General features: G+C 41.0%; 1 protein-coding gene across 9 annotated transcripts in view; it reads left to right on the plus strand.

The window, feature by feature from the left end:
- The window catches only part of PHKB (phosphorylase kinase regulatory subunit beta), a 139,042-nt gene that overhangs the window by 100,519 nt on the left and 25,531 nt on the right, over nt 1-12,992 (plus strand). For all 9 annotated transcript variants that reach the window (XM_083513565.1, XM_083513566.1, XM_083513573.1 and 6 more), the window contains 8 exons: nt 1,747-1,830; nt 2,231-2,335; nt 3,736-3,818; nt 3,906-3,996; nt 7,805-7,866; nt 8,026-8,188; nt 9,027-9,108; nt 11,345-11,402. In XM_083513565.1, coding sequence (XP_083369691.1) covers nt 1,747-1,830; nt 2,231-2,335; nt 3,736-3,818; nt 3,906-3,996; nt 7,805-7,866; nt 8,026-8,188; nt 9,027-9,108; nt 11,345-11,402 — 728 coding nt within the window. The remainder of the gene's footprint in view (nt 1-1,746; nt 1,831-2,230; nt 2,336-3,735; nt 3,819-3,905; nt 3,997-7,804; nt 7,867-8,025; nt 8,189-9,026; nt 9,109-11,344; nt 11,403-12,992) is intronic.

A 12,992-nucleotide genomic window follows, 5' to 3' on the forward strand; every position in this document is an offset into this window, starting at 1 on the left:
CTCACTTTTCTTTCCAAGTAGCTCCACACCCTCCTAGTGGGAAAGAGGGTGTTCTTTCCCTAGATATTCTGTAACGAGATGACCTTTAATTTCTAAAAAGGTCACTCTGCTGCAGAACCATTGACCATGCTCCCTGTAGCCTACTTGGCTCAGAAAGCAGCAGATGGATTGCCTTGGCAAGGGCCCTAAGAGTTAATGTGTTCAGTGAAGCTATCCTGTGTGCAAAAAGTACTAACTGGTGAGATTTTTTTTTTGGGGTGTTCCAGATCATTTCCCTCTCCTGTTCACATTCACTTGTCATCTCTTCTCTCAGAGACCATAAATATCCTCTTTTAGCCTGAAGGAGCATCTAATCGTAAGACCTAAGGATTAGTCATTCCAGAAACCACACCGACCCATCCCAGCTAAGACCCTGCTTCCCAAGCTAAGGGGGCTGCTATTTACCCCAGCAGCTGCTTGAAATATATGTCAACGATTTATGTATATATTCAACCATTTATACATCTATTCAACCAGTGCTCCTTTTTTGGTAAAAGAAATGAGGTGTTGGTACTCATATAGTGATAAAAGTGCCGTGAGTGCAAAAAAGAGAGAGGTGCTGGTACTCCATATTGATGAATACCACACACACACACACACACACACACACACACACACAGTTCAGTGAGTGTTTAACTTATCAAGGCTTTACTTCTATTTAAATGAATGGGACATTTATTTGTTCGTTTGTCTTTAGTTTAAATTGTTGGTCGCTTTTCACCAAGGTCACTCAAATATATAAACAATGTATCCACAAACAAACACATTAAAATTGTCCTAAGAGAAAACGAAGACAAATCTAAAAGACAGTATTATTTTAAAAAGACAGAATTAAAACATCCTACCTGCTCAAGGCAGCCACAGATAATTAAAAGCCAAAGGCCTGTTGAAAAAGAAATGATTTTGCCTGGCGCATAAAAATATGTAATTCTGGCGCAAGGCAAGCCTCTCCAGGGTGGGGGTGGGGGCATTCCACAAGTGGGAAGCCACCACTGAAAAGGCTGGGCTCTTTTCAAACCCCAACAACTTATCAAATTCAGGTAGGGAAAACGGCATCTTACCTGCATCATTTGGTTGTTACTTCAATCCCTTAAGAATACTGAAGGGGATGCTTTTTGTCATTTTGCAACAACAACCCATTACATTTATTTGTATACAACGACAACACACACACATGTGCACAGACACATGTATTACAGATCCGTATAGGGGCTCATTGCACCTGGGAGTAAATTTTCCATCAGGGATTAATTCTGCTGCAAGCTGACTTTATCTTAACAGCACAAACCTGCAACAGTGATTTCTTATTTTTAAAGTTATTTTAGGAAAACCAAACCCTGTTAGGCTATAAGGGTCCATTGGACCCCTTCCTTTAGTTGCTATGAGTCCACCTGTGCAACTCTTCTGGTTTCCCCCCCGGGCCTCTTGAAAGCCCATTGAGGAATTTAAGTTAACATTGTATGGCCCAGTATTCCCCAGTATTTTTTATCTTAGACTGTATTGTTGGACTATTATATCAGTAAAAAGTATTTATGTTTAATTGGAGCCAGTTTGAAATCTTTTATTTCTAGCTAGAACTAGAAATCTTTTATTTCTAGCTAGAACTTTAAAAAGGCCTGTTGGATCCCAGTAGCAAATAAATACTGCCAAACAGTATGCAAGCTGCGTTTCGTGCATTAGACTTTGTGCATTGTGATGTTTTTACAGGCTTACTTCCATCTGGGGGTCAATGACAAACTGGGACTCTCGGGAAGACCTGACCGACCAGTAGGCTGCCTTGGAACATCAAAGGTCTGTGCAAGAAATGGCTCTTCTGCATGCTTTCGTTAGTGTGAATAATGGAGGAGGTCTGCGTGTAAATATTGGAGGACAATTGAATTATCCTCTAAACTCTGAAAGCAATTCACATGGCTTAAGTTTACCAAAAGCTTTGCCCAGATTCTTTAAGGAAAAGTCACCTCTGTGGTTACTTGCCTGAAAATTTTCATGCATATGATAAAGTCGGGCACTTGCCTATGAAAGTTTATGCCACACTCAAAATGAATATAAAAGCTTCCTTCATTTGCATGATTTGTCTTAGTGCCGAGTTTTAATTATAAAACAGAATATGGATTTTTTTTCTTCATAAGATTTGGTTAACAGCATCCTATATACAGTATTAAAGGAAATGTTTGTTTTTCCCTTTCGGTAGATTTATCGAATCCTTGGCAAGACTGTTGTTTGCTACCCAATAATCTTTGATCTAAGTGATTTCTTCATGTCTCAGGATGTGATGATGCTGATTGATGACATTAAGGTAGGTGTAAATGTGCACATGTAAAACCTGGTGCCCATTAAATGTTTTACATTTTAAAACTTAAGCAATGGCTCATTAGGCTGCAATCCTGATAAGGAGGGAACACAGTTTTCATTTTGAGGCTACAACTCCATGTTTGCTTACTTGAAACTAAGCCTCACTGTCTTAATTCTGGGGAAGCCAGAATTGGGGGTGCACAGATCTCATGTTCACAGCACAGTGAATGTTGCTGCATTTGGAGTTGCACAAGAACATCAGTGGGGTTTGCATGCCTTTCCCTACACAGATGTAGAACATTTCCAACATTTCAAATGACACATCTAGGGCAAACATGAAGGCAGAGGATAGACAGCATTGAGAAAAGAGGTATAATAGAATATTAAAGGGCAACTACAGCAGTCATTGGGACACGGGTTAAACCACTGAGCCTAGGGCTTGCCGATCAGAAGGTCGGTGGTTCGAATCCCCGTGACGGGGTGAGCTCCAGTTGCTCGGTCCCTGCTCCTGCCAACCTAGCAGTTCGAAAGCAGGTCAAAGTGCAAGTAGATAAATAGGTACCGCTCCAGCAGGAAGGTAAACGTCGTTTCCGTGTGCTGCTCTGGTTCGCCAGAAGCGTCTTAGTAATGCTGGCCATGTGACCTGGAAGCTGTATGCTGGCTCCCTCGGCCTATAAAGTGAGATGAGTGCCACAACCCAAGAGTTGGCCACGACTGGACCTAATGGTCAGGGGTCCCGTTACAGCTTTACAGCAGTCATTGGAAAGTATTGCAGAGTAGTCACCCACTATCACCCACTTTGTGAGATTCAGAATTATTTGCAGTGTTCTATGCTATGAGAGAGAAGGCTGGACACCATATGGGGATGGTGGATATTAAATTGATTGAAGTTGGTAGCAACACATGCTTGCATAGGTAGGCGTCAGAGTCATACATTCATGGATAGGGAGAAGTGTGACTGATGCAACAAGGGGGCAGTTACAGAAAACTGGTCACCTGTTAAAAGAGACCTTTCTTGGCTGGGCCAGCAGTTGAAATGCAGCTCTTCAATGAGAGATTTTGTTGACTCCCAATCAGCATCTCATAAGGGCTGTTCTGGGAACTTCGGAACAACATGCACCAAATGTCATTTCTCTGTTCGTTTCCTTTTGGTCCTTGGGCTTTTGAATGGCTTGATCTGGCAATTTGCATGTAGTGAAACCCTCTGTGTTGCAAAATCATTTGCAATAATCCCCACACTGGGTCAGTTCAGAAATGCTTTTATGATTTTTTAATAAATAAATGAAAGAAATGAAATCTTCCTGACCTGTTTTGAACATTTCATGAGTTTCCTGTAGTTGAAGTGTTCTAGTTGCACCATTCTGCTCCCTCCTCTCATTTATTGTTATTTTTGTATTTATGCAGAATGCCTTGCAGTTCATTAAACAGTACTGGAAAATGCATGGCCGCCCCCTGTTCCTTGTGCTTATTCGGGAGGACAATATAAGGTAAGCGCTCAACAGATGCAAAAACTCCTATCACTTCTAGATGGTTCAAGTTTGCCCTATTGATACATTTCATTTTCCAACTCTTAGGGGAAGCAGATTCAATCCGATACTTGACATGCTGGCCAGTTTCAAGAAGGGAGTTGTTGGTGGAGTAAAGGTTCATGTTGACAGGCTACAGGTAAGCTGGCCTTTTTGTACGTGCAACTATGTAGCCTTGCCAAACGAAATTTGATTGCTGCTGTTTTTGGAAACCAGACGAGCTCATCCTGCCCTGAAATACAGAGAGACAGAAAGTACAGTAGTTTAGGTGGTCCTGTTGGTTTTAATTATCTTTATTTTGTTCCTGCTGGGATAAAATCTTACAGTAATATGTGTGGCTCATACGTGTGCATGCTTTATTATTTCCAGACATCGGGGGAATTTGCATCCTTTCTTTTTTATTTAGTAATCTTTTATCTGATTAAAAGCCATACTATCATATGGGACTTTTCTCAGTCCTATGCTACAAAGTGTGTTATTCTTTTAAAGCGGGGCTAATTCAAAGTCCTCAGAGGACACTTGTTCTCCTTCCCCAGTTACCTTTCCATGTAGATTTACTTAATAATTAATAAGCATTTTAGAAGAATGTTTTATTTCTTTGACGGTTGTTGCTGTTTATGTAGTGTGTTTATTCATGGTGGGTATTAACTTTAAAAAATGGGCTAATTTTTAATCAAGATCTGCTTTATGCTTTCATCTCTACATACAAGTTCTTGAAGGTGACCTCAGCTTCATTGCACTGTAGTGTATTTTTTAAAAAAACATCTTCAAGAAAGCATGACTGTAAGTTGGACATAATCAGTTATAGGATGGTATGCTGTTGTAGAAACTGCCTTGCCCCTCCACCTTGTGCTTCACTGCCTGTCGAATTGGCTTTGACAGTTAGGTGCCGGCTCTATAGTTTCCAGGGTTCCTGTTCATGTGCAGAGCCCTGTCCCATTCTTTCAAGTCTGGCTCCTCTGCCCCACCCACCCTTTGACCCACCTACTCGCTTCTGATCAGGGACCCAACACAGGTGCCCATTTCAGGGAACTTTGAGGGCCCTTTCTCATTTTCTGAAGAAACACAGGGCTTACCCACACTCACCTTTACTCTTTCCAGCTAGAGATCCGTGCTCCAATGCTCTGTGCTGGAGCATAGTGTGTGTGTGTGTGTGTGTGTGTGTGTGTGTGTGTGTGTTTCTTTGTTAGTTTTGGCCCCAAGTTTTCCCCAAGAAAACCCATTCTTTGAAGCTGAATTGGAGCAAACATCAGTTCAGGTTTTCTATGGGGGGAAAGTGTGGTTCGGCGGTGCTGTATTTCTATTCCTTGCCTTTTGAAACTACTAGAGTGCTTAGATCTGCTGATGTGTGTGTTGGGGGGGGGGTTGTTTGCAGAACTCTCAGCAATTAAGAATTTGGGATTGGTTGCTGGAGTCACACTGGCATGATCAACTTGATCTTTGCACACTAAATTTCTCAAGTTTTAATCATGCTGCATTTCCTTTTGCTAATCATTAATTTCCTAAATTAATCTTGTGTCGTGTCTTGGATATCGTCCATTTCATTAAAACGAGGAGAGAAAACTGAAATACTGAGATTGTGAAATGCCGATAATGCATTATCTATTAAAGGGAATATATACTGCACGTTCATAATTTACTTCCAGCTTTTGCATTTGTATGCATGCATATATATATATATATATATATATATATATATATATGCTTTTAGATGTTAATTCATGGGAAAGCTGCATAATCTTAGCTTGCAATATTTGCATAACAATATTTCCATCCGTTTCAGCTGCAAAATTTATAAGGTTCCCTGTCTTAGCCATAATTTTCACATTTGCAGCCTGTAATTTGTGCTCAAGGGGAATACGCAAGTTAAACAGAAAAAAGCAGCATCGGCATTAAACAAAATCCTCAAACCAAACCACCGTGTCTTTGCATTCCATTCAGTATCCTATTGTGGTGGCATTGCTATCAAAATATTTTTTCTTACATAAGTTTCACTGTACCTGAATCTGTTTCCTTTCCTTCACCACTTTGAAACCCTTTTAAACAAAAAGGCCTTAAAAACAGGTTTAATTGGAAATATCCCCCTGCCAAAAAGTTATGTGACTACTTGATGAATTAATAGCAAATAGTATGGGTGCCTAATAAAATATTGATAGCATAAAGTGCAGCATTGTTCTCCAATAGCACATAAATATTTGTGCATAGAATTCAGCTGGCAGGGTTAGGGAGAAGGAAAAAAAGAGAGGAAAGCCTAATAAAGTCTTAGATGTATGCTTTATATATCTGTAGCACAGCATGTTGTTAGAAGAAGACTAGGATAATTAAATATGGAGGTATTTTCCTAAAGGCATCTGGAGGTCAGTCAGCATCCAGGATACTGTCTCCTCTTGGCTTGGACTCAAAATAAAAATCCTAACTGCTAAGAGGAAGGGATCTGGCCTTCCTGCCTTTGTGTAGGAAACAATATCTTTGTGAGCCCCCTTTTGGAGATATAGGTCATGTCTGTACCATACAGCCCTCACCAGATCTTGCTGACCACAGGATGCCTTGGATTTGGATGTTTTGGAGCTGGAGTGGCCATCAGCTCCGATGTAGGCATTCCCCCCCTTTTCTCTGATTCAGAAGTCATCTTTGTGGCTCTGTATTGGCCAAGGAGGTCCTAGTTTCTGGACCTGATGAACATATCAGTCTGGAAATTGTAGCACCTTCCAGTGGAAGAGAACATCGTTCAGGGCCCAACAACGCATTTTTGGCCAAAGCTCCTCCATCTGATATCCTGGAGGCTGAGATGCTCTGGCTAACCCAGAAGCATTTACCTGGGAAGTTACTGTACTCTGTTTTCCTCTCAGAGGGTCTTGGCCAACAAGATGCATAGCACTAATTTGAAAGCTTTTATTGTTCTGGAGTGCCTGGTCCAAGGTTAACCCCATTTCAATGGATGCCAAGGACATGCTGGGCTCCTTTCAGGCCAAGGTGCATAAGGTACTAAGATTCAATACTATTAAAAAGGCAGGTGGCTGCTCTTGGTAGGATTTCTTAGAGTGCTGAGACTTTCCCCCCTCAAACAGCTTCAATTCCCAGAGTTCCATGGGCTGGTTCACCAAGGAAGATGCCAATGCAGGTTGAGCTTTGCTCTCTTTTTTCCAGCCTCTTGGGGACATAGTTCTAAGCCCCCTCTCCAGTTAAGGCCCCTTAGCCTTATTAAGAAGATCCCCACCCCACCCCTTTGTTGCTCACAAATTCTCCTTGCCACTTACCTCTTAAAAGCCCTACTCCAAATCACCCTTGCTTGGAAAATTGCAGCTGATAAACAGTGTGCAATAAGTGACCCTAAGCAAGACCAGCATGGAGCAAGGCAGGTGTACGTCCAAGGTTAGTGAGCACGGGTAGCAAGAAAGTCTTCCTTGCCTTGTTCATTTGTTCATTATATTTCTATACAGTGCTTTATCAGAAGATCAGTATAAAAATTAAACATATATAACACAGTAACAAACAAAACAATAACATACAAGACACATGTCATTAACCTGTGTTCAACCCACATCCACAGCGGTGTGTAGTGTTAATGTATTTGCTGATCCCAAGAGTGGATAGGACGGGAAGCTGGAGAATAAGTGATGGTGCTGCTGGCCACTCCTTGTTATCTAGTGGACATGAGCTGGGTCATTCCCAGTCAGGTCTGTCCTAATTCATTCCCCTGCCCATGCCACTTGCAACCTCAGGGAACATAAAGCTGCAGTTCTCTAGTCTCACCTGGAACAACCTGGCACCATGCCTGAAGATGGGAACATTCATTAGCATATATATTTTTAAAGCTTTAGTTGGAGGGAATAGCTTCTATATATCTCACTTAGTTAAGTCTTTCTAGATCATCCTATACGAGGGCAGTGTAATGTCTTTGCTAACTTTTATTATTACTCTCCTATTCCCTTTCTTCTCCATTACAGACAATAATTTCTGGAGCAGTTGTTGAACAACTGGATTTCTTAAGAATAAGTGACACAGAAGAGTATGTATGCTTGAAATCAAATTAAAGTAGGACATTAACCTATAGCATCCCAAAGCCCCCTCACTAGATTCCCCACCACCACCACCAAATCAAATTACAAAGATTTATAGTTAAAATGTTTCACTGGATTTGGGAGATTTCAATATTGTCTTTCTGCAGGCCTCCAGAATTTAAGAGTTTTGAGGAGCTTGACCTCCCAAAACATTCAAAAGTAAAGAGACAAACCAGCACACCACACTTGACTGAACTGGAACAACAGCCAGATATTAATGCTAATGACTGGAAAAACAGGCCGACTTATGAGATTCTTCAGAAACTGAATGTAAGTATAAAGGAAAAACTAAATATACTGCGACCCATCTGTGCTTTTCTCTTAAGGCATGCAGCTCACTGAAGAGGATAGACACTGGCATGCATCCTACACAATCTGTTTTATTTAATCTAAGCAAGCGGGAATGCTCATGAAATATTCCCAAACCTCACCTTTTTGTCAAAACAGAAAATATGAAAGGTGATGATAATACAGGAGGAAACATAGAGTTTACCCTATCTGGTCCAGAGGTCTTCAAATTGGGTACTTAGCATGTTTTACCACAAGCACTGTAGAGGTTTCTCTAAGGAACTGCAATGTCAGGGATAGAATCTGGGAGAATCCAGTGTTTAATTTCACTATGGTAATCTTTCATAAATGTTGGAAGTCCTTGCCTATAACTCATTTAGGGATTAAGACCAGCTTTCCCCAACCCGGTGCTCTCCTGATGTTTTGGACTGCAATTTCTATCATTTTTGACCCCTGGAAATTCTGGCTGGAGTTTATAGGGGTTATGATCCATAACATCTGGAGGACTTCAGGCTAGAGTTTGGTGGTATAGAACCACAGAGTAACATTTACCACTCAGGATGTCCTACAATTTTTCTGACTTTGTTATATAGATCTGGAAGCTTTCAAGTGAGCATTCCTTCACATAGACTGAGTCTTTTTTCCTGTTAAGTGCCATTACCACCATAGGAAATGAGATAGAGAGTTGAAATTTCCGAAGAGACGCCTTCCTTAAACACACCTGGTTTTGTGTACATAGCATCAATGAAAAGCAGCTTAAACCTGTAACATTTGGCATTTCCTTGCTATTGATTTACATTTTATGGCTGTTCCTTATCAGGACTGCAACTGCCTAGCAAGCCAAGCAATTCTGCTGAACATTTTGCTCAAAAGAGAAGGCCCGAATTTCATCACCAAGGAAGGTATGATTGCAGGAGGCAATTTTGCACATCCATAGATGAACATGAATAATGGGTATGCACACTGCAAGTTGTGTTGCTATTTTCCTCTCCATTAAAGCACTTTCAATTTAAAATGGGAAACATGCATTCGTACACTGTAGAGTGGAATGAACCGTTAAATGTATTAACTCTCTTAAATAGTCTGTACACCATATGGTTGCCTGTTTATAATTCTGAGCATGTGGTTTGTGGGGGAAGAAGGTTTCATTTGCTATGGTAAGGTGAAGCTGGAATGCAGGTTGTGCATGTTTGAAATTGTAGAATCTTCACATTGGTTTTCTATACAAATGTGTTATTTTAATGTTGCTGTTGGAAGCTTAATACAGTTTTTAAAACTGGCTGCACTGCATTAAGAAGTGCAGAGACACAGATCAATTCACAGGTGCAGCACCCGCCCCCCCCATATATTAGTCCTCTCTTTCTTTAAAATGTAACACATTTTGCAAAACATCTCAATGATAATATTTTGCAAATGTGTTACACCTTGTCTGCCAAAAACAGTTTGTGCAATAAAGGGGAACATATTCAAACTTTTGGATCAATGTCACATCTGTTTAAAACGTATCTCTCTGTGACTAAGGAGATAAATTCCTTTCCATTTTCCAGAGGTAGCTGATTGCATCATGATGACCATCCTCGTGTTGCTAATGAAAAACATAAATCAGTATCAGAATGGCTGGTTCATAGATCTTATTTATTTTGTCTTACTCTTACTTTGTCCTCTATATAAAAAGTATCTGTCTGAGTTTAGCCACAGGAAGAATTTACTACACCAAGTGAGTTTGAGTGCTTACTTGCATTGTCAACTTAAGAAATCAAGAGCCAAATTTATGGCTCAGTTCTCAGTTCTGAATGCCTTCCTTATGGCTTACAGCTGAACAAATAAAATTATTATTACTCCTCTTCGTGTCTATTTTTCCATACAAGTAGCTTAGCATATAAGTAAAAATAAAATCAATATTACAAAAAACCCCCAAAATAAAACAGATTCTGAACTCCAATGACATAACAGTATTCTAAACTCCATCCAGTGAGCAGGAGGAAAAAATACTCATGAAAGGTCAATCTTTAGGCCAAAAAGTCAGAGGTGCAGCCATCTGCTTCATCTCTACTAGGAGAGAGTGCCAAAGGTGTGGAGCCATCACCAAAAAGGCCCTTTCTATCATGGATGCCCACTTTACAAACCTGGGGGTGGACACACCAAGAGGGCCTCTGATTGAGATCTCATTGTGTGAGCAGGATGGTCGTAGACCTTCCATTAAGTAGTTTGGGCCCAATCAATTAAATTGGGGCTGGAAATGTATTGAAAGCCAGTACAGCTAGTATATTACATGTGTTCTTGAATGTGATGTCCATACACCCATCTGGACCACAGCGGCTGCATTTTCAACCAGCTGGAGCTCCTGGACTTTAAAGACAGATCTCCATAGAACGCATTGTCTAGCCTCAAAAACCTGTTTAGTTTTCGTACCAATTGATTGATTCTCCCCCTTGTTATGTTACAGGAAGCTTACACACACACACACACACACGAGAAACTATATAACAAGTAATATTATATAACTAATAGAAACTAGGAGTGAAATTCTTCGGTAGGGTTATAGTGAAAATCTGCACTGGGATTCTTAGCAATTGGGTAATTCAGTCCAGCTGGTTTGCTCCATTTTTAGCTTCTCTGACAAGTTCCATCAAAATGACTCTTGTGGCCCAGTTTGAAGAAACTGTACAAATAAGGGCTTTGGAAGAGGCTTAACTATTGCTTTGCTAGTGCAGAATCACAAAGCAACTACAGGCCTGCCTCGCACAAAAGGCTCACCTTAGTAAAAACATTAGCAATTGGTATTCTAACTGCTTAGCTACATAACTGTACATTAGGTTACGAATGATAAGGGCAAGCTCTGCAGGTTACAATTGCCAAAGGATACCTGTTGCTCATCTGTTTTCTGCCAGAAACCAATGAAGTACGTAAGCAAAATGCGCGTATGCACATACATTTATGCTCTTGCATATTCATAAATGGGAAAGTGGGGTCCATCAGGTATTTCATATTGTGGACAGAATTGGCAGTGCTGCCCTTACACAGCAAGATGAAATGAGCTTACAGCATAGATCAAACTCATTATCCAGCTGCAGTATAACCTCTCCACCTTCTTTTCCTTTCTTTCTTTTTCTCTTTTTCACTTTACTTGTGAATTAGGTACAGTCTCTGATCAGATTGAAAGAATCTATCGAAAAGCTGGCAGCAGAAAGCTCTGGTTTGTATTTAGTGTTCAGCTTCTTGTTAATATTTTTGCACTATGTTCGTTGAATTCTGCGCTACACGTTTACATCTAGTTCTCTGCAATTTAAGTAAATGAGCTACATTTGGGGGGCGGGCTTCTAATGCATACACTTTAATAATGTGTTTTTGTTCCTCTTCCGGCTGTGTGCAGCCATTACTTAAGTTTGTAGAAAAAGGAGGGTGGGGTCTTAAGTTCTGGCTGGAACACTGGTATATTATCTGGAGGCTCTTCCCCTTAATATCTGATGCTGAAGGATTCTCTATAGTTATTCAGTGGTAAGTGCACTCTGCATCTGGTGAGGAACACTTTCATCTCTTCTTCACAATATTCAGAAGTGAGCGCTACTGTTGAAAACTGACTGAGTCCTGATAGCACCTATAGGATGAATCACATTGTAGAGTTGAGTGCTGGTTAAGAGAAAAAGAGGGAAAACAACCAAGAAAGATGGCATTAACAGACAACTTGCACTATTAAAAAACCCTTTTGATTACTGCAGCGTGAATGTTATGAATTAGATAGGACCCATTCTTTTCACTTTGGGAATTACTGACTTGCTAAAACTGCTTTTGCTAAGCCCTTTAAAATACATGTTGGCATGTATCCAGTGCAGCACTAAGTAACTGTCCCATCAGCACAAGGATTTCTGCTTGCACAATGGAACTCTTTTCCTGCCCTGCCCCCTGCTTCCTTTCCCAATGCTCTCCCAAGATCTGCTCTTAAGGGTTGGGGGAGTCTGAAGAACAGATTTAGAAGGAGAGGAGAGGGGGAAAGTCCTTTTGTGCAGGCAGAAATCCTTGCACTGATAGTTGCTTACTGCTGCCTTCGATACAAGTCATTATTTTTAAGGTTCATGCGTGTCATCTGTATTTCCTACCCAGTTATGATTGCTTTGATGCCTTGCTTCCCATGTCATTGCTTCACCCCAATACCTTTAGAATTAGATGTACAGTAAAACAGGAGGAATGTGCAGCTGTCTGGCCATCAGTCTTTTGAATGGGCTCCTCTGATACCTCAGCTGTGCAAGGAAAGGAGTCTAGTGATCTTCTTTTGGAAACCTGTTTCTGTCTCGGAATGGAATTAAACTGAGATGCTCTCAGTAAGCCAGTCAGTGGCCAGAATAATAAATGCTGTGTCTGGCTCAGCATTTCGTTAACAGCAGTGACCAGTCATATTTCTCTGGGTGTTCCCAAGGAGACCATGAAAGTGGCAGCTATTTCCCCTTGTTTGTCTGTAGCAACTGGGATCCAGAAAGATAACTATCTGTGTACATGGGGTTCCATTTAGCTATTGTGGCCTGTTCTCCCTGTAGTTGTCTAAAAAGCTGTCAGCAGCTACCAACTGGTTGACTATGCCCTACCTCCACTGTCAGAGACAGTATGCTTTTGGATTCCAGTTGCTGGAAACCACAGGATGGGAGAGTCCTCTTGTGTTCCGGGCCTGCTGGCGGGCTTCCCATAGGATAAGCATCTAGAATGGCCACTGTGAGAATAGGATGCTGGACTAGATGGGCCACTGGTCTGATCCAGCAAGCCCTTCTTATGGCCATATCTTCCTAACAACATG

The sequence above is a fragment of the Podarcis liolepis genome, assembly GCF_965112155.1.
Source record: "Podarcis liolepis genome assembly, chromosome: 7".
NCBI lineage: Eukaryota > Metazoa > Chordata > Lepidosauria > Squamata > Lacertidae > Podarcis > Podarcis liolepis.